We start from the raw sequence: 22691 nt of genomic DNA, 5'->3' as shown, positions 1-22691 counted from the left end.
CGTTTGGGATTGTTTATAGTCCTTTGAAACTCAGTTGAAAAAAACTGTTACGTGTTGAGTTAAGTGTAAAGTGTTGGTGTCCATTAAAGTCCATTAAAATGAGAAAAATCCTGCAATGTTTTCCTCAAAAAACATAATTTCTTGTCGACTGAACAAAGAAAGACATCAACATTTTGGATGACATGGTGGTGAGTAAATTATCTGGATTTTTCTTTTAAGAAAATGGACTATTCCTTTAAATATAGATATGGTTTTCTCCTGAATTTGTCCTACTGCCAATAGATCGCCCATATGAAGTCCCTTTAAAGCAGACGTCCATCTCCCTCAACCCCAGAGGCCGTATTGTGGTATTTGACCTTAGGACAACAGCTACAGCCGTAACCCTTGTCTGTATGAGAATCAGTACGACACAGAATTTACTCCCATCTGCCCCTTTTCTTGGTACAGCTTCACAGAGATGCTCCAGGTGAAAGATAGGAGAGGATAAGACTCTTTTCATCTTTATCTTTACGTTTAACACTTCGTTACTGAACCTGAACTTGTCAAATAACCGAACTTGTAAATTAGGATGTTTGTCTTGCCTGAAGCAAAGTCGGCCGTCTTTAATCTCTTCTGTGAGCACAAAAAGCCATTTTCAAATGATTATAGTGTCTGCTTAGTATTTTGCTAATGTAACAGTAATAAGTATAGCTAAGTGGTAGTACCCTGCTTTAGCAGCACAAAAGGTCATGGGTTTGAACTCACATGCTGATAAAATGTATACCTTGTAAAGCACTGTAAGCTGTTTTCAAAAAACGAGATAATGATATTAACCAAATGCTCTCGGCATGTGTATGTTCATCAGATCTTATTTCTGCTTAATCTCGGCCTCAGGTTATTTAGAAATACTGGCTTGCTAACTGTCACATAATTTTTTTAGCAAAAAAAGTCCTCAGTGGAAAACGAATGGGAAACGACCGTGGATCACAAACTTGTGTCCCATGTGTGTACTTGGACCTGAATACAACCTGTATGTGGTAGCCACAAGCATAACAGCGCCCCCTAATCAGGCTTGTGCACAATTCAGAATTGAACTGAAAATGACTCCTGAATTCCAATTCAATTCTTGAATTTGAATTGATGTCAAAACAGGATCTAGAATTGCAATTCGAATTTGAATGAAAGGAAGCAGAATTGCAATTCAATAGAAATTCAAAGAAATTCATATACAGTAAGTGAAGTGTTAAAAATTAAGCTTTCAGTATATGTCAGATATGATTGCATTACTATTCTATAAATAATATTAGCTTGAACTACTTGTACAGATTACATTGACAGGAAATGTTTTCCCCAACAATTAATGTTTAAAACTCTTATCACATAACAAATAATTAAGTTAGATTTTTTTGTAATTGTAATTTTGTGGAACACGATGGGACATGACTTCAGAATGCTTTACTTTAACCAAGTATTTAAAATGGTTGCCAAACAATTTTCCAAAGTAACTTTCCTTAAAGGGACACTTTACCCATTTGCATAAAGGTTTGTATAGTTAGAACCCCAGTCATGTTTTTGAATGGTCGTGCATCATTTCCTCAGTTGCCGCTGAGACAGGAGAAATACAGATTTCAGTGTACCACTTCCTTCTTACATTAATGTAAAAATCATCATTTTGCATCATTGAAAGAAGGAAGTCCAATATCTTTGTTGAGGGGGTGAGACCCCCTTTCTCGGTCAAATAGGCACCAAATTCTAAATATGTTACATTTCAACTATAAATATGACACACTCTCAATAAAGATGAATGTTTCTACAGGTGAAATGCTCCTTTAAGCCCGGAATACACTGCAGGATATTTGCACTCCTATAAGATCATTATCTTATCACACTGTGCGAAACTCGGGAATGACATGCGCGTAGACTGTGCGATGATGACACTGAAGCTTTGACGGTTGCTTCACACGTTAGCACAACGTCACCAGCATGCGCTCGTGGTAAACAAATACCAGTACGCAGATCGTAGCAGCAAACACACTGTGCGTTGATCATGCTGAATTTCTGACACTGTCATAAAACTATCGTATGCTATCTTTGGACGCAACACCAGGAAAACGGCCATCTTTGAACCTCTCTCACTGTATGACAGGGGTCGGCAAGTAACTTTGGCCGCGGGCCAATATTTTTTTTAGCCAGTAGATGGCGGGCCAACTGCTGTTGGCACACTTACGTCTTATTTTGAATTAGCCTAGTATAGGCTATCTGGGCTGCGTTCAGCCCCAACAAAACATTGCACAACGTTTATTAAACAGAAACGGTGATGCGTTGAACGCCCTGTTGTGATGACGTAAGAGTTGCAACTACGGTAGCTGAGAGGCCATTCTTTGTGTTCTTTTTTAAATGTTTCTGAAGCCAGATGAAATCGTTATAAATGTGTGTTTAATACTGTAAAAGACCCTCAATGTTACAATCACTGACCTTGCCGTCCAGAATGAAAGACAACATTCCAACTTGAACCCATTGAGCAAGCTGTCTCTTTACTACCGCGTGGTTTTATACATCTTGCCGCTGATTGGGCCGACATTTCTGACACACCCACCAAACAAGAGAAAACGCTTTTAAAACCTGTTGCATTCCGTTGCACACCGTTTCCAGGAAACATGTCGTTCAACCCGGAAACCGTAGCAAAACGTTGTGCACCGGTGTGAGATTGAACGTGCCCCTGATCTTTTGTCAAGAAACATTGTCTTTATTTCTTATTTAAAATACGAAAGACGGCATTAAAAATGGCTAAAAACATGGTTATGGGTCTGTGTATCATTCGTTCAATCGTTTTTTAAATTAAAAACAAAAATGAAAAAATTAACCACCACGGGTTTTCTGATTGTGTGCTCAGATAAAAAATTAATTATTGGATTAGACAATTTTTTTATTTAACACCTTTATAGGCATAATATATAAATGAAATCATTTTAAACAGATCAAGTACTATTAGTGGTAACATATTACAGGCATTTATGCTCTCATGAAAGACTCTTATAGTCCGACTTTTGAACTGTATTCCTTTTTTTATTAATATTTATCCGGGACACACACATACACACCTAAGGTTTAAGGAGGTCTCCGCTTTTTGTCCAGCTCCGACAAGGTTCTATTCAGTAAACCACTTAAAATACACTCTGTGTTCACCCGCTTTATTTCCCGACCTGACGGGTCCGCAAAACTTAACGTTAGATCTCATTCCCAGAATCTCACATTCAATGTCTCTAACGAAAAAAGAGAGATGAAGTATCCTATAACAATTATAAATGTTATACAAAAATTGTGTTCGTGCCAATATAAATATTATTTTAACATTGTATTGTTAGCAGAGAAAAAATGTCACAATATAAATAATAAATTAAATAGGACAAAGCCTCTCACTCAAATTTCTAACCAACATAAACCGAAACCATTGATTGCAGAGTTGCTGTTCAAACAAATTGCTGAAAATCCTCCTTTGACAATTTTATTTTTAAAAGGAGGTAAAGATCAAAAAACTATGCGTTAGGAAAATTAATAATGGCTTTATTTTAATAGACATGTAAAACCATATTTTGGCGAATTACTTTCATTTTTTAACGAATTTACCTGCCCATTTAGTCTTAATAATTAACTGTAAACGAACTTGACTTGCTGTTCTCGAAGGCAGGTCGAACCTAAGGTCGGGCTCGAGCCCCAAGTTCAAGTTACAGAACAGAACAGTAGATTCCTTTAAAATCTACGTTAAAAGTGTAATAGTTAAAATATTACTGCAGTAAAAGAGTTTATTTTATCATATTTTGTAGTGGTTTCTAAAAGCCTGCAATTACTTTTCAGTAATTTGCGATGTCACGGAGTTTAACGTCTTCACGCGTGACGCATTGACATGATTTATGAGGTAAATTTGCAAATGATTCATGAAGTCATACCTCTGCAATTATTTGATTGATTGTGTTTTAGAAGTATGTTCAAAATCTAATGACAGTTATGATCGCGGATGCGCTGGAAGAGAAAGAGCGGCCGGTTAAGATTAAACTAGCTATTATACGCATTTTTTTCAGGACATTCTTGCGAGCCGGTGGCAACTTGTCCACGACGCAAATATTTTTTTATCAGGTAATACATATTATTTGTCAGTGTGTTATACGCGAATAAATAATAATGAAAAAAGTTCAAAAGTCGGACTGTAAGCGAATGAGACTTACCGGAAAGGTTTCTATTCAAACCCTTATTAAAACCCTTATTAAAATGTAATCTGTTAGTACCTGATCGGTTTACATTTATTTTATTGGTATATGTCTGCTAAGGTGTTCAATTAAAATTAGTCCGAACCCGTTTTCATTCATTTTTGTTATTTTTGATCTGGGCGCACATTCAGAAAACGAGTCGTTTGATTTTAGTTCAGGAAATAAATAATAGAAAAACAAGTCGTTTTTGTTTATTTTGTTTTTTGGTTTTGATTTGAAAAAACGAATGAAGGAATGATACACGGGGCCATTTTTGTAAACTGTTATTTTAAAATAAAAAAGTCTGATTAAAAAAAATTAAAAAACGGATTTCAAATTAATCCGGCGGGCCAGAAAATATTACTATCGGGCCACTTTTGGCCCGCGGGCCGCCTGTTGCCGACCCCTGCTTTAAAGCAACACTATAGAGTTTTTGCTCTTTGCTCCCCCTACAGGTTGGAAGCGGAATTGTCCATTACCACTGTCGTAAATAATTTAGCCTACTGCAGCATAGCTGGCTCTCATTGGATTGTAGGTCTGCCATAAAGCAAGTTTTTGTAGTTTTCACTCGAACTACAGGACCGCGACCCGAAGGTTGGAAACTTCTTTAGTGCGGTTTTGGCCGATAGATGGCTGCAAAGCCAATGTGAAAGTGCCATTCACCCAGTTTTGAGTGGATAAACCTTATTTTAAGGTAAAAAAGAACTCTTTGGTTTTGCATCTGAACTCTACATGGCAGTTTCCAGGACAGGGCTTGACCCAGATTAAAATGCATACTTTGAGGTGCCTTTATTTAAAAACACCTTATCTCTTAACATAAATCAGTGCCATTGTTTTGTCTCAAGATGCACACCAGTATCGTTTTTTGTAATAAGGTTTGTTTGTAAAAACGACATAAATGTCCTAATATAACTAAGGCCTAGTCCTGAATTAATCTAAACCCTGTCCGGGAAACTGCCCCTTTATGTATTTATTGGGGATGGTTGTAAAGTGATGGACAACAAATAATTTTTTGGGGCTTGTGCTTTAGTGTTATCAGTTTTTCTCACAAAAAAATGATGACTCAAAAATGTAACTAAAATAACTCAGTTTTTTATACCACTGAGACTTCTTTGCATTGGGCCCGGCCTATAGTTTGCATTAGAGAATGCTATCATGCATTTACTGTTCAACACAGTGTTGTTACTCCTTACGACTCATTTAGGTCTGTCTTCTCGTGCAAGGATGAGGTAAGTATTTTTAACTTTCTGCTTTATTCATCTATTTTTCTAAATTGTCACTTTTTCCAGAGATGTGTTTAGTTGTTTGTGAGTTGAAAGCTTGCATCAGGAAATTCCCAACATGACAGCTTTAGTATCTATGGACCAAATGCTGTGCAGATTTCTGTGCAATATTTCAAAGATCACAGTTGATGTATGCGTTAGATGCATTTCATGAGGCTATATTCATTAAAACAAGGTTTCCTGTTATTGTTGCTGATATGCGTGATTGTTTGTGCAATGATAGCAGACCTGAGAAACGGAACATCATGGGTTTCATAGTTTAAGTGGTCAATGAACCTCAAAGCGTCTGCAGATGTTTCCTTTAAACACTAATAAATTGACTAGCGTGGCAGTTTCAGATGGGTTAGATGAATTCTCGGTAGCCTAATTTTGGACTCAGATTTGAACAACTGTGCCCACAAACAGAATGAAATTCATTAAAGTAATAAAAACAGCACATTGTTAAAGCAAAAAGAAGGAAGTTTTGTTGTAGCTGTGATATTTAGAAGTACAGTATTTGTGTAGCTTAATTGGTAGAGCATTGCATAAGCAACATGAAGGTCAAGGGTTTGATCCTGTATACTGATAAATGTACAGTCTAAATCAGTGGTTCTCGAACTTTTTTGGCTTGAGGCCCCCCTGTGTATGGTGCATCCTTTCGTGGCCCCCCAAAGTAAATGTATGACATAAATCATTCTAAAATGTAAAATCTGAATTAAACAAAGCATATTAAATGTTACAATGTAGTGGTGTTGCTTAGTAGCCTTATTTGTTAAGGTTTAATTATACAATTTATAATAAATTATAAAATGTTTTTTATAAAATGTCATCAAACTGGGGCCCCCCTGGCACCATCTCAGGGCCCCCCAGGGGGCCACGGCCCCCAGTTTGAGAACCACTGGTCTAAATGCACTGAAAGTCACTTTGGATAAAAACATCTGCCAAATGCATTAAATATATTCTTATGAATTTAAAAATGTCTTAATTGGTGTTTACAGAAAATTATAAAAGATGACATTTGCAAGACATGTTTGTTGCACTGCTACACTCTAAACAATTTGCTGTAATTTTGCAGCTGGTTGCCAGTAACTTACTGTAGAAGATAAAGTCAAAAAATGTTTCATGTTCATTTAACTTTGAACAAAATGTTGCCAGTAAATAACATAAATGTAAAATCTACAGTAAGTTACTGGCAGCTAGTTGCCAGTAATACCCATTAATACTGTAATTTCTACAGACATTTTTTACAGTGTATGGATTAAAATAGAGATGTTGTCATAAATATCAACAAATATAACTATTAACAATAATGATAATCTTTTAATGTCACTCCTATAGTAATTTATTAATTCTTAATATTGTTATTTCTAAATATAGCATTTAAATAAGTGATCTTCAATTTACATGATAGATATTTTGTGTATCTTTTAAAAAAAGAAACAGATTGTAATACAATGACGCATCTGTGTCACTATGTCTCGCAATAAGATAAAGAGTAAAGGGGTTTAAGGTTTGAGGTTTTAAGATCCTCTCTGATTATTTAATGTGATAGATATGGTATTGACATGCAGTGTGTAGTTTACATAAGAATGTATTGATGGTATTCTGGAAGTTTTAAAATACTTTAAGTGAACTTGTGGTTTCACTCCACGGTGACATCACTTGACACTGCAGTGTCTTGTATAAGGCAGCCCACTTAGGCGACCACTTGAAAATTATAAGATGATCTCAGGAAGTGTATAGAGAAGGCATTTGAATAGATGTAACGGTATAGACATTTGCGTATCCAAGAGTGCAGATGGGAAAATGTAAGTACAATTTTTAAATATATATATATATAACATTTATATTAGCTTATGCATTTTGGTACAGTACTGTTCACGAACGTAAAAAATGCCGCGAAACCCTGATTGATAAATCGTTGCAGTTTGGCATAGTATCCATTCTGAAAAGTGTCCCTGCCTGTGAAAACCCAGCTAAAATAAATTTTTGTGATTTACTGTAAAAAAATTATATCATACTGTATCAACATATATTTTTATGTTACTTTAACTTAACAAATTAAGTAAAACAATTTCAACTGGTTTTATAAGATATGCCAACTTATCGCAAGTCAAAACCTAAAACAGTAGGTTGAATTGACTTCCTAACCAAGTTGACAACATAAAATCATCCTACATAATGTAAAGAACATTTTGTGAAAATATAGCATTGATATCTTTAATATTGACTGCACTATAAAAAAAAATTTGCTGCCTTAAAAATTTTTGTTAAATCAACTCAGATTTACAAGTCGTGTCAACAAAGATGAGTTGTCACAACTTATAAAATATAGTTGATAAAAGTCAACTTAATTTTATAAGTTAAAACAACTCACCTGTAGTTATAACAAGTCAAGATAAATAATAGTAAGTTGAAATGACTTGTAAATCCGAGTTGATTCAACAAAAAATTTTAAGGCAGCAAAGTATTTTTTACAGTGTAAGTAGGCCATGCCAAAGGTTAAAATTCATGTGAAATCAATGATTAAAATCTAACTTTGATATTCTCATAACCACACTGTACAAAAATGTCACAAAAGGTTTAAACAACTTGGTTATACAAGTCAGTTTATCCAACTTTTTTAAGTTTCTACTTGTGAGAAGTTAAAATAACTTTAGAAAAGGAGGCTAAATTGTTTAACTTTATTTGTTAAGTTAAAGTAACAAATAAATATATGTTGATATGATATAATTTTTACAATGTAGATCTGTCTGGTTTCACAGTCAAGATCACGCATGTGGCATCATTGGTCAACTGTTCAGTGGAATTCAGGAAGATTTTTTAATGTTTTTTTATCTGGCATAACATTAAATTAAAAATGATACCATAAGAGCCAATTGGAAAATTTGAATTGTTTTATTACAATGCAAGTTGGCAGTCGGTCTAGTAGAGTACTGTTGTAAGTCACTTTGGATGAAGTTATCTGCTAAATGCCGTAATGTGATGTAAATATAAAATACATTTACACAGGGGCCTGTTATTTTGCTGTTTGAAGATGGACATTTCTCATTGTGTGTTTGACAACATAATATCGCACATGAATACAATTACTAAAATCATTTTATGGATCCCTCCGCTTTCAATTGAACAGTATAGGTAAATGTAAATAGCAGTTAAATTCATGGCAGTCCTGTTAGTATAATAGTGATGGAGCTTTTGGGGAAATGCGTTCCATTACAGTAAGCAGCCGTACTTTGGAGCAGCTAAAGCTTAATATGCAAAACTGCTCAATTGCCCTCCTCCTGATAAAAAAAACTTCACAGCTGCACAAGTTCCTCTTTTTAAACTTTTTAAATCCTGCTGTGCTTGTATTGTACAACCGTAATGGACTCTTTATATTTGTGCTGGTGGTTTACGGAGCAAAATGTTATTTCTGTTTTTTTATAGTGTGTGCGTGTCTGTTATAAATGTATAAATCCCAAACCACATCTTCAGTGTCTTGCGCAAAGGCTATGCAGGATGACAATCAAGTGTGTTGATAAAAGCAAAAGCCATGGCGGTTATGGTTACTGTAGAGATTGAAAGTTTGGCAATGTGTGTCAAGAATCTGTGATTAATAGTGCAGAACAAGTCCATTATTTGATGATTAAACATTGAGGACTTTACCCTTAAGACGTAACAGTTGTTCTAGCGAGATACTTTTACTCAGAACGGGGTGTGGAGTGTGAGAGAGGCTTTTATGCAAACACGACTAGCAAACAGTGAAATCGCTATCAGTGCATTGAAGCTTGCGTGACTCACGCAATGATTTATTTTCGAGTCAAATTGTGACTCACTTTTTTAATTGATCAAATTATGGGGATTCATTCATGGAATGAGCGTGTGTTTTCGGTGGCTACTGAGAAAGTGCCGGCCTACTCTGGGATTACTTTCGCAATAAACTTGGACTTCTTTTGTCTCCGCTTTTTCAAATAAGGTTTACGGAGATGTTTGGCAATCTTACATCACCAAACAATCACACCTTCTTAAGTACACAGTGCTCGCTGCTGGAGGTTTCTTTTAGTATTCAATGATGGCCAGCAGCTGTGCTTGTATGACAGCACACGATTTGTCTTGCAATGTATCAGCTCCAATAAATACGTTTTTGTCTTTTTTATGTCCAAATCAAAAAATGACTTCATTTGCACTGGAAAGATGTTATTATGGTGTTTTTACATTGTAAAGTACAAAGTAGGTTGAATTAACTTGCATAATTAAGTTGTTTAAACTTCATGCTTGCTGGTTGCTGTAACATATTACCATATAATCAAATATTTCGTGTAATAAAATACAGCAAAATGCCAAAAATCCATTATGTAATGTCTGAATCATCATAATTTTGAAGAGAATTTCTAGCAACCCCGACTGTCAGTTTTTTCACCGTAACAGATGTTTAGATGAATGAATCAAATTCTTCATCCAGTCGCCAGTGGGGTTACTTCCTAAAAAATGTTCCCAGCGCAAAACAAATGTGATACCATTTTTCACTTTCCTGACATGGAGAGACAAGTGAAGGAATTTGCTCAGGGGTTCCTCATGTCATTTGTGGAGGGCAATTGAGCAACAGATCTCATAACGTCAGCTATACGGCCCGTGACATATCATGTGCAAGGTTGTCAAATGAAGTGTTGAGTGTAAAATCACTTTTCAATGTGGTTATAGTGCCTGACATGCTTACTGTAATCTAAACATGAGATATGCCGAATTCGAATAGGCTAATTTCAGTGTCCTTCAGGCTTAATATTGCCACGATCTTCGCCATTGGCTACAGTTTCAAGTAAGCTCTTATAGTAGCTTTATGTTTCAGATTAATCAACACAAAAGGTGAAAAGGGTCCAAATAAAAGTGATGTGCTGTGTATGACTGAAACTTTCAACACCTTACCACACCTTGTTTCACTTGGCACGAGCGAGAAATTCTTACATGTCTCCAAGTGTCTTTAATGTGCAAAGAAGCAACATTTCGGTACCGTTGTCACGAGACGTTCTCACATCTATCATGTTTTCTTTTTTTTTGACAGCCTCGTCAGATGCGTCTGCATCCAAGCCGTACCAGGGGGTGAGAGTCAAAGACCCCGTCAAGGAGCTGCTGCGCAGAAAAAGAGGAAACGCTCCCAAAATGACCCCCCTCACCGCCGCAGTATGAACCGTACACACACACGTGCACACGCACTCAATAAGACGCTCACGCTCTTTATTATTAACGCTGCCCCCCCTCATAACATTTTCTTATTCATTGTGTATTCAAGTCTTAGCTTGCGTTTTGTTCTTTATCTAATCCGTCCCGTGCACAATGGGGATATCCAAATGTGAGGCTGAAAAGGAGGTTATGAAAGAAAAGAGCGAATGAATTAGAAGACCTTGGGCTCTACAGAGTCAGCGCTTAGCAATTGTTTGTGAGCAGATATTTGGTTAGTGTCACTTATTTGCCATTGTCGTGTGAAAATAAAGGGCGGAGGCTTGGACAAAAAGGGGTTTTCTTGATTGTCTGCAAACTTTGTATTTCTTTGCTACTGGTGGCTCCCAGTGCTGTACATCTTTATCTTTTCACTACTATTGTGTCACTTCAGGTCATGGCCTCTAATAATTAACAGTAATAATTATTTACTTTAAAGGGATACTCCATCATTTTGTCATATTAAACTATGTTATTACCTTAACTAAGAAGAATTGATACATACCTCTATCATTATCGCTCATAATGATAGGGAGAGGGGTCGCAGATTTTTAAGGCGTGACTTTTTACTGCGCCGAGTCGAAATACTCCCAAAAGTGCTATTTCGCTATACATTATAGTTACCCTTTTTAATCCGCTTAGAAAAGTGCCACGTTTTATTTTGTGCCACCATACTTGGTCGTATAACTACTCGCAGTGTTGTGCCTGAACAAGTTCATTGAATGAAAGTTCATGAACTCGTTCATATTTTGGGCGAACGTGAACTGAACGTACTGTATTACTGCCTGATGAACGTTAATGTGAAGCCGTTCATTCTGGTGTTTGGTGAACGGCACGCTCTCTCAGTTTAACGTCGTTCAATAGGGTGCCAGATTTCTATAGTCTTCCAGGCGAAAACCCGCCTAAAAACACACTTTAAACAGACCTTAAATGTGTAGCGGAAAAAACACCCAATCTGGCAACACCGCCACCAGGGTTTCATCGCTGCATGCGTCATCAAAACAAAACGCAGCATGGAGGTGACAGCATGTAGGCGACCAAACATTAAATAACATCATATTTGTCCCAAATTGTTAACAATTAACAGGCTGCTAACGCATATTTTGGATCTTAAAAATTGACTTTGGCTAAGCTCACGCTATTTCATGTGCACATGTGGTGTGCGATATGCGAGTTGTCCAGCACGTGACGCCGCGCAGCACTTTTCCACCGGTGTGCGACCCCCTTGAAGCACCCGGCTAACCTTTCAAGGTATGTGCAACCAAATACAAAAATGTAAAGATAGTCAATGCTAATGTAAACCCTGGTTGAATAAGGATTTAAAGTTGGATATGAAGATGAAATCTGACGCATTTAGCTTCAGTAAACTGATAAAATAATTGCTGTATGTGGTTCTATATGGCAATCATTTAGAAAAATAATATGGGAGAAAAGAACTATAAATTAGTTCATTTTTGGAACTGTGAACTGGTTCAAAATTTTTAAGTTTGAACTATAAACTGAACTAGTTCATTTTAAAATTTGTGAACTGAACTTTGAACTAGTTCATGTAGAAAGTGAACTTTCCCAACACTGACTACTCGTTTTAAATATGGAAAACGTTGATGTGTTTGGTCTAACTTCATCTCTTCTTGGTACCATTGAATGAACTGGGCTAAGCTAAGTGCTATCAAAGTGTCGCCCCACCCACGCCACAGCGATTAAGTGCATGCACTAAGATGATAGAGGTATGTATCAACTCTTCTTAGTTAAGGTAATAACATATATGACAAAACAATGGATTATCCCGTTAATAATAATAATAATAATAATAGAGGATCAATCAATCAATGTCTACTTAGATGTCTAGGTGTTGACAAATAAGCATTTTTAAGATCATTTAAAGAAGATTTCTTATAAAATGTATGAAATGAAATTTGTTTATGCTGGTTTCATACATATTTCTGTTGCATTTCTGACACAGAAGAGTAAAAAATGAAAAGATTAAAGCAAATTAAATACTTTCCTCCCACTTCGGCCCTCAACCACCTGGGCTTTTAGTAAACGTGAAAACATATCACACACAATAATTACAGGAGTCATCTATGTTTAACAGGTTTCTTGTCACATAAAATGGCACCCGGCTTGTTGATGATACCACCCTGACTTTACTTTGCAAGTATTTCACAAAACAATAGTTTAGTACCAGCATGTACCTAAATTACATCATTTTCCAAATAAAGAGAAATATCTGAACGCCTTCCTTCATGCACACACGCACGTGTGCTGTGTTGCATAACAAAAAATTGAAAGATGTCAGCAAGAAGGGAAACGTGTGTGGATCTGTCTGTCTTTATTTAAAAATAAATGTCTTCATTGCATAATTTTTTTTAAGAGTTTTTGCTCTTTGCTCCCCCTACAGGTTAGAAGCGTAATTGTCCGTTACCACTGTCGTAAATACTGAAGCATAGCTGGCTCTGATTGGATTGTAAGTCTGCCGTAAAGCAAGTTTTTGTAGTTTTCACTCGAACTACAGGACCGCGATCCGACGGTTGGAAACTTCTTTAGTGCGGTTTTGGCCGATAGAGGGCTGCAAAGCGAATGTGAAAGTGCCATTCACCCTGTTTCAAGGATGAACGACTGAAACTTTTTTGGAAACGTTATTTTAAGGTAAAAAAACTCTTGGTGTTGCTTTAAGGATTATGGCAAGCCCTTCTATGGAGCCCCTAAGAGAACATAGAGCACAAATTAAATAAAGTTAAGTTTTGCGTGTGCACGTGAAACTATCGCGTGCTCACGTGAAACTATCGCGTGCATTCAATTTTTTTAACGGAAGTGGTTGCAATCAATTTATTTAAGCTACATTTAAACAAAAACAAATTAGTAAAATAAAAGTTAAAAAAACTTTGGTTTAAATGTAGCTTATATAAATCGATTGCAACCACTTACCTTAAAAAAATTGAGTAAATTGAATGAATAAATTTTTTCAGTGTGCCCTCGTGAAACTATCGCATGCTCACGTGAAACTATCGCGTGCGCACGTGAAACTTTCGCTTTTACGTGCGCACGCAATAGTTTCACGTGCGTGCGCGATAGTTCTCCGTGAGAACGCGAAACTAAATGTAAAAAATATTTCTGCACATGAAGGTTTCGCGTGAGCACATGAAAGTTTCGCGTGAGCACATTAAAATTTCACGTGAGCACATGAAAGTTTCACGTGAGCACATGAAAGTTTCACGTGAGCACATGAAACTAAACTTTAGATTTTTTTACTCCAATGCTAGGGGCTCGGTACCATTTTTGCCTCACAAAAAATCGAAATAGATTTTAATTTAGAAATGAAAATTTTGTTCATTAATAAAAATGCGAATACAAGGCATGAATACATTTTAAAATAGACCCGAGGTCAAAACTCATTGATCTTCAGTAGTCTGGCATTACTAGGCATTACTGAGTGCAGAAAGACAGGATTTCAGACAACCAAACTTCAAGGGGGATTTTGGCCTTATATAATCCAGGTGTTTTTCTGTGGCAGTTAAACTATTCCCCCATACAGCCAGAGGGCTGGGCATAGGGCCTATGCAAATCAGTTTGTGGACCTGCCAAGAGGCTTGCCTACCAACCCTCTAATTACACTTGACAACACATAAAAACATAAACATACACTAAAGTAGCATTTTCCGCACATTAAAAAAACGTGGCTAAAATAATCACTCAAATTAGTAGGGGGACAATCTCGCTGTTAAATACATTTTGCCTCTAGCAAATTGTGCATGGGCTATAAAGTACCCCCAGTAGATATTGTAAAGCCTCTAAATGCAGCTCTCTTGTAATGCTTGATGTCTGTTTACAAAAACTCTCAAAGCTATTCACCAGAAGTACTAATGGTACATGAGTTTGTGATTGCTTTCCAAGTAGCATTACATATGATGTGAATAACTCCAACAAGAGCTGGATCTTCTCTTATCTGCATCTGTTACTCTAGGAATAACTAGGTTATCCATAAGCCAGCCCCTCCATGTGGTCTCTGCCGTTTCATTCAACACCTCTTTATTTTTGGGAGGCACGTTTATAAGCGGTTCTGTCATTGTTGTGCTGGGGGCCACAGTGGGAAACGCCTCGATCCAATCTACCAGGTGTGGGTCCTTGTCTATTTAAGTGAAATTTAAGTGGAGCCACTTGTCCTGACATGTTAATCATTTTGCAAAAGAAGCATATTAATATTTCTTGACCTGTTGACTACTAAATCTTTAGATTGCATTTATTGACTGACCAAGAATCTACTTCTACTATATATGTACACACTCTATGGCCTCTATAATCTCAATTTACACACGGGGGTCTCAACTATTTGTGCTGCATCTGCAACAGCAATCTGAGGACATTGGTTTGTGTTTTGAGGGATGGCTGGATTGTGGACGGATTTATTGGAATTGCAAAACATCTTTGCAAACCTTGGCAATGTTGAGGAATATGCTCCCTATAAACTTTTGCAGGTGCTCAACCAAAAGGTGAATACAAGTTTAAATGTAGTAAAATCAGCACCCTGCTCCAAAGAAAGTATAATAGGTTCCACCCAACAAATGTATTGACTCGAAACATCAAGGTTGAAGCGTTGCGACTTATTAAACTTTCTTTAGGAGCAAAACTAGCAATGTTAAGTAGTAACCTAGTAAAAGATGCTGCTTCAAAGGTTAATGTCTTCATGTGAATTGCAGGGTTAGGGTTAGGGTTTAGTTATGTTTAGTTAATTTTACTTTAATGGCAATGAAAAGGTTATTAGTCAATAATTGAAATTCACAAATTGTCACATTGGAATTACAGTATGAGGTTCCTTCTGATATTTTTGTAAAATTGAGTTATTTATATATTTTTAAACTTGTTTACATTATGTGATGTTTTTTTCAAGGTGTGTAAATGTTAGGACTTTTTTAACCCTATACCTCGGATCTTTAGTGACCTGGGGCATCATTTACAACCCTCCCCCTCGTTCATTAGATCTCCAGCTTTTAAGTGTTCCGAAATTTAGATCTTATCAACAATTCAACTAGATAGATATCGAAAAAAATGTAAAATAATATCTGCTTTATAATTAATTTAAGGTAAAAAGTGTATAGAGTCACTATAAAGACTCGAGGTATGTAATTGTGTAAGTTAAAATAATAAACTAATGTTAAACAAATTATTTTTACATGCTTTTTTCTTTTGTTATGATGATTAAAATTATAGGCAACACAGTGGTTCAGTCGTCTCACAGCAAAAGGGGTTCTTGCTTGTGCCTTGCTAAGCCAGGGAGCATTTCTATTTATTGTTTCCCAGACAGCACCCTGTAAAAAGTGAAAGTTGGTTCAACTTAAAAAGTTACTTCAATTGTTAACACCAAAAAAAATTTAAGTAAAATTTTAAGTTGAATAAACTTACATTTTTGGGTGTTACCAATTGAAGTATTTTTTGACCCAACATTTCACTTTTACAATGCAGAGTGTACATTTTTGTATTGCCAAGATTAAATATTGATTCTTCATCGTTTAAATATCAGGAGACCTAGAGCTGAGTTCAAGGCATAGACTGTAAAAAAAGATGGACGACGCCTGATCGCTCTTTTCCATTGGTGAAAAGTGAAGCCCCAGTGTCCCGATACGGCGCTGACATCTTGGGTCTTGAGTCTGCGCAGTAGCGATTTCGGGACCAGTTCTGCGCAGTAGTTAGGAGGAAGTAAAGCCGTGAAAGCAAGGCCCTCGCTCTCGCAGAATGCGCATATCACAGCTGTCAATCATGCCGTGACACCACCGTTTTTATAGCATTAAATAACTAACTTAAAACAAACTTATTAAAAAAAAAACACTTGAATTTACATCAGCATGATAAAAACTACAGTAAATGACAGAAACCAGCTTCGGAAAAAAGAAGCTGAATTGAAGTGTAATTGAAGTGTAATTAAATTGTTTAGTTGTTCTCAAGTCCCGTTGAATAACATGGGGAGGCGGGGTTTATGATCTATACTGGGACCAGTCACTGGGGGGCGATCAAGACATTTTGGCATCACTTTTCAGGACTTTGATAACTTTTCAAAGTCGTGTTATAGTCACAAAAATTTAATTAATTTATTTGTGTCCATGGCACATAATTCAGCTTTTTTGTGTCTTGTGCACAAATGTCTTTTTTTGTCACTCACACGAATTTCTATAAATAGATTTTTGTGTCCGTAGCACGACTTTCTTTTTCAGTCACCACTCACATTCATTATGTATAATTATAAACATTATTCCCTACATGAGGGTCAGTAAATAATGACAAATTTGATATCTATTTACTAACATAAACATGAATTATACAGTAAGATATAGGAATAAGGATCTTCTGTACTTGTATGGTTTCTTTTCAGATGATGATTTCCAACAACACTTTTCCCTCATACACACATGCTGGTAAGCAACATCCCAATGTTTTGTTTCTTTAATAGTTCACCAAAAAATGAAAATTACCTCATAATTTACTTATCTTGATCCTAATCCAGATGTATATGACTCTTACTAGCTTTGTAATGGCATTTAAAGGTACCCATTTTTTGAAGCCCCGCATCCATCATTATAAAAGGAATCCATAAGATGCATTGGGTTAATATATCGCCTGAAGTGATTTTGATGTTTCTCGTAACAAATAGTAACAATTATCATCTTAAAAGGACACCACTTTTTAAAAAATATGTTCGTTTTCCAGCTCCCCTAGAGTTAAACATTTACCGTTTTGGAATTCATTCAACTGATCTCCGGGTCTAGCGGTACCACTTTTAGCATAGCTAAGCATAATCCATTGAATCGGATTACACCATTACCATCACGCTCATTTAAAAAAAGCTAATTTTCCAGCTCCCCTAGAGTTAAACATTTGATTTGTACCGTTTTGGAATCCATTCAGCTGATCTCCGGGTCTGGCGCTAGCACTTTTAGCATAGCTTAGCATAATCTATTGAATCTGATTAGACCATTAGCATCACGATAAAAAATAACCAAAGAGTTTTGATATTTTTTTATTTAAAACTTGACTCTTCTGTAGTTACATCGTGTATTAAGACCGACGGAAAATTAAAAATTGTGATTTTCTAGGCATATATGGCTAGGAACTATACTCTCGTTCTGGCGTAATAATCAAGGACTTTGCTGCCGTAACATGGCTACAGCAGGCGTAGTGATATTACGCACTGTCAAAAATAGTCCCCCGCTATAGAAAGCTACCAAGGGGACTAATACGTATTGTTTAGCTTTAGAAGACAATATATAAATGTACTTGAGATTAATGGATTCCTTTTATTGATAGGCTTCCAAAAATAAGGTACTATCCAATGCCATTACAAAGCTAGGAAGAGCCAGAAGAACTCTAAATGTTTTCGGCTGAAGAAAGGAAGTCAAATGGTATTAAGGTGAGTCAATTATGAGGTAATTTCCTTCAAATGTCAGTCAATGTCACTAACACAATTTTTTTTCATTTCTAAAAGGGACTTCAAGTTTCACAGAAGTCAATCAGACCAGCCTCAACGAGTCATTTGTGGACGTCAGTGGACTCTGCACAGGATGGATCGCCCAGACCACAAGCACAGCTGCTCTTCAGCCTCTAGGTCACTGGTCTCCGCCTGACTGTCTACAGCATGACCCCTCCCTTCCCTCCCACAGCACTGATATGTACGTTCAGCCTATCTGTCCCAGTTACACTGTTGTGGGCCCTTCCTCCATGCTGACTTTAGCACACACGCCTCTCTTCACCAACCTTGGGGTATGCTAGAAACCAAGCCTACAGCCTATAGATGTTCACCAGCACTTATCTGCTTTCACTAACCCTTTATCTGGTTCTCTGTTAGACTATGAGCAGCTCCAATTCAACTCTGCCTCAGGTGGACGTCCCAGACCTGACGTACATTCCATGGGCCCAGTCTTTATCCTCAATTGCCGGCTCCGTCGTGCAGGCGCCTTCAATGCCAGCGGCTCTTTCTGCCCCCCAGCTCTTCCCTGTGCCTCTGACTTTGCCTATACTCCCACCAGAGCCAGAGCCTCAGCAGGTTAAGTCTCCCCAGGCTCCCGAGGGCTCTATAGCCCTTGAGAAACTATTGGAAGATCATGAGGGTCAAAAAGAAACCTACATCTGCAACCCCTCACTTTTTTCTGAAGATATTTAGGATATTTGTGACCCTGTCTGTGAAATTTAGATTTATGTTTTGTAATCTAATTATGAGAAGTTGGATTAATTTCAGATTAGCATTTGTGCATTTTTGTGAAGCTTCTGTTAAAGGATTGGTTCATTTTCTTAGAAAGAGGTCCAGGTGGTTTGCTCACCACCATGTCGTCCGGAGTGTTGATGTCTTTCTTTGTTCAGTCGAGAAGAAATTATGTTTTTTTTTTTTTTGATGAAAGCATTCCAGGATTTTTTTCATTTTGATGGACTTTGATGGACCCCAACACTTAACACTTAACTCAACACTTGACAGTTTTTTTCGGCGGAGTTTCAAGGGACTCTTGATGATCCCGGACGGGGCATGGGGGTCTTGTCTAGCGAAACAGTTGTCTTTTTTGACAAGAAAAATAAAAAATATGCACTTTTGAACCGCAGCTTCTCGTCTGTCTCCGGTCCTGTGGTGCGCCAGCGCGACCTCACGTAATACATCATCACGTCAAGAGGTCACGGATGCTGTTTGCGAAACTACGCCTCAGTGTTTACAAGTGTTGAGAAAGAGGACTGTTCCGACGTTGTTGTATTTCAAATGATACAAATTAATGTCTTTGTGTCACTTTATTGTTTAAAATGGTCCACAAATGCACTCAAAAAAATTGTTTGTTCATTCAACATAATTGAATTAAGGAAAACTTTTCCACGAAATTAAGTTTGGCTTGTACAACAAGAATACAAATAGTTAATTTAAACAAATAATCTTTTATTGAACCAACTTAATAAATATATTTTCATTGGTCATAAAAATATCTTGTTCAATAAACTTAATTCAGTTAAGGAAAACTTTTCCACGTAATTAATTCTGGTCTGTTCAACAAAGACAAAACAAGTTCAATCAAGCAAAAAAGTCTAGTTAAACCAATTGTCAGTTTCTATAATAATAATTAGCATAAGCGCACATTAGCATGCTAATGACACATTGGATGAACATGTGATTGATCTTCAGGCATTAACACAGTTAAAGAAGTATGTAAGTCACATCCACAACCTAACCACAAGCGCCACTCTTCTGCACGATGGTAACTAAATTGATTACCTAAATTAAAAAAATTTTCTATTGAACATCATAAAAATAGGTTGAGACAAAAAAAAATGAAAAATTGTGTTGTATTAACTTGTTTCATTTAAGTTAATTAGACAAGGTGCAAAAAAATTTTTTTGAGTGTGTGCGTTTCATATATGTAACACGTGACCTTTCTAAGTCACTACGCAATTACGTGAGGTCGCGTCGGCGCGTCGCATGACCGGAGATGGATGAGAGGTTGTGGTTTAAAGGTGCGTATTTTTTGTTTTTCTTGTCAAGGGTGACGGTGGTTTCGCTGGATGGGACCCTTGTGCCTCATTTGGGATCGATTGGAGTCCTTTGAAGCTCTGTTGAAGGGGGCTGTTGGGTGTTGAGTTGAGTGTGGAGTGTTGGGGTCCATTGGAGTCCATTGGGATGGGAAAAATCCTGCAATGTTTTACTTTAAAAAAATTCTTCTCGACTGAGCAAAGAGGGACATCGGCATTTTGGATGACATGGTGGTGAGTAAATTGTCTGGATTTTTGGGAAAATGGACTAATCCTTTAAGATCATTATAGGGTGAAATATATCTGCATATGGTATATCAACATTTGAGCACCTGTTGTAGGGGATCAGGGGAAAATATGTTGGCAGATATCAATGGTGTCGTTTAGCTGCAAACAAAATAATCTTTAGGATTTATACAGTCTATTAAAGCAAAAACAGCCTGCTTTATCTGTTCAGGGCACTGAACATGGTGTGAAAAGTAATGCAGAATTAAGGCTAACATGTTAAACTAAACTCTCAAGGTAGTTAATGATTGTTTTTCTTCCTTGTTTACGGCCCATGAATCCGTCAGTTAGAAAGCCATCAGTTTTTAGAAGAAATCCCCTATGGATGTTATCATTTATCTGTGTCCTTTACCTGCAGGCTCAGTTGTCTGTCAGGTTATCACATCCCCTAATGAGATGTTTGAACAAGGGTCTGCTTCATGCTTGCTTTACTGTAAAATCTGCTTATTTACAGCTTCTTTACATGTGACCTTTACTCTATGACAATAAAATAAAACACTGGGCATCTTGAAATGCTTTCATGTGTGTATTTTTTTGTGCTCCTTGTACACTGTAAAAAAATTACGTACATGTTTTCACTTTGTTGAAAATGTATAAATATTTTAGGTGTTAACAATTGAAGTAATAACTTAAAAACTTAAATTGAGAAAATTTAAAGTGCACCTATTTTATTGCTAAAAACAATATTATTTTGTGTATTTGGTATCATACAATGTGTTTGCGTGGTTTATGGTTAAAAAACACATTATTTATTTTCCACATACCGTACATTTTTATAGCTCCAGATATACTGCTTTCCTCAAACGCATTGATTTTGTACAAAGCTCATCGATCTGAAATCGTGCAGTGCTAACAGGAGTTAACTTACAGTCCAAAGCGGGAGGAATTATGATAATGTGGGTCTTGTCTACATCACCAACCCAGGAAGTAAACTATTGCCTAAAATCTGTGTGTTAATTGTAGTCCAAGAAAAGAGATTTACGTTGGAAACGATAAATCGCATCATCATTTACTTTAGGGTTTGTACCTTTTGCATATCATTAACATGTACTAATACACACCAAAGAAAATGTAAAATCGTGAATTGGACCATAGGTGCTCTTTAGGTTTATAAATCTTTTTACAATTAAAATTTTATTAATGAATTAATTTATTAAGAAGAGTTTTTTTTTTTTGTACTTTTATATTGTATTAAAAAGTTGCACTTTTTTTTGTAATTTTCGGGATTAAAGGTCGTTCACCAAGCTCAATTTACTAAGTAAGGTCCAATATCTTTCAACACTAAGTAAAAAATGTAACACTAAGTAAAAAATTTAAGTTAAAAATGTTTAAATATTTTAGGCGTTACTATTTGAAGTAATTTTTTAAGTTGATCCAACTTTTACTTTTCATATATTGTTTTACTATACATACTCCATTTAAAGGGAGTATACTCCACTCAGCCACATGTTGTTCTAGACCTGTATCGTTTTCTTTATTTTGTTGAACACAAAAGAAGATATTTGGATAAATGATGATACACATTTAATGGTACTGACTTCCACAGTATTTGTGTTTCCTACAGATTTTTTTGTTTTTGGGTGAACTACACCTTTAAGACCAAAACATGCCCCAGCTGTTTATACTGAATGCACTTTCATTAGAAGCAACAATGTCATGCACTTCAACACTGAACACACAAAGCTCTATCATGATAACGATCAACAAACATACTCATACTTAAAAGATCTCTTAATACAACAGACGAAAGAGACGACAACAGCAGTCAGCAAACACTAAAATTGTTTTTTACTACTATTATTCATGTAATTTTACATACTACATAATGCGAACTTTTAAACTCTTGCTTAAAGCTGCATTGTGTAACATTTAGAAGGTACTCTTGACGTAAATTCAATATAATATATAATCAGTGGTGTATAAAAACCTTACAAAATGAGCTGTATTGTTTTTATTACCTTAGAATGAGTCGTTTTTATCCCCTTTACATGGAAGTCATAATTTTGTACCATCATGTTTTTACAGTAGCCCTAAACTGACAAACTGTTCTACTGTACAGAACGCGTTTTGTTACTATGTTGTTTCAGATGACGAGATGTTTGTTCTGTGGCGGCTACCGTAGATTCTCTATGCGTTTCGAAAGGGAGGGACTGATCCGTTGGTTGCAATTCACAATCTAACCACTAGAGGCTGCTTAAAAAAACGTACACAGTGCACCTTTAATGTAAAATTGTTT

General features: G+C 36.4%; 1 protein-coding gene across 4 annotated transcripts in view; it reads left to right on the top strand.

Moving 5' to 3' along the window:
* LOC129437878 (POU domain class 2-associating factor 1) overlaps positions 1 to 19003 on the top strand; it is a 28189-nt gene extending 9186 nt beyond the window's left edge. The window contains exons 1-5 of one of the 4 annotated variants that reach the window (XM_055196236.2): positions 5345 to 5452; positions 10527 to 10645; positions 17046 to 17088; positions 18156 to 18430; positions 18516 to 19002. In XM_055196236.2, coding sequence (XP_055052211.2) covers positions 10625 to 10645; positions 17046 to 17088; positions 18156 to 18430; positions 18516 to 18830 — 654 coding nt within the window. In that variant the 5' untranslated portion in view covers positions 5345 to 5452; positions 10527 to 10624 and the 3' untranslated portion in view covers positions 18831 to 19002. Of the gene's footprint in view, positions 1 to 5344; positions 5453 to 7024; positions 7294 to 10526; positions 10646 to 11204; positions 11933 to 17045; positions 17089 to 18155; positions 18431 to 18515 lie in introns of those variants that run through there. The other 3 variants (XM_055196234.2, XM_055196235.2, XM_055196237.2) reach the window with 3 other exon arrangements.
* Positions 19004 to 22691: the final 3688 nt, after the last annotated feature.

Source organism: Misgurnus anguillicaudatus, chromosome 24 (genome assembly GCF_027580225.2).
Source record: "Misgurnus anguillicaudatus chromosome 24, ASM2758022v2, whole genome shotgun sequence".
In the NCBI taxonomy this organism is placed as follows: Eukaryota; Metazoa; Chordata; class Actinopteri; order Cypriniformes; family Cobitidae; genus Misgurnus; species Misgurnus anguillicaudatus.
The sequence above is the reverse complement of the archived record's forward strand: the minus strand, read 5'-3'. Positions and strand labels throughout refer to the sequence as shown.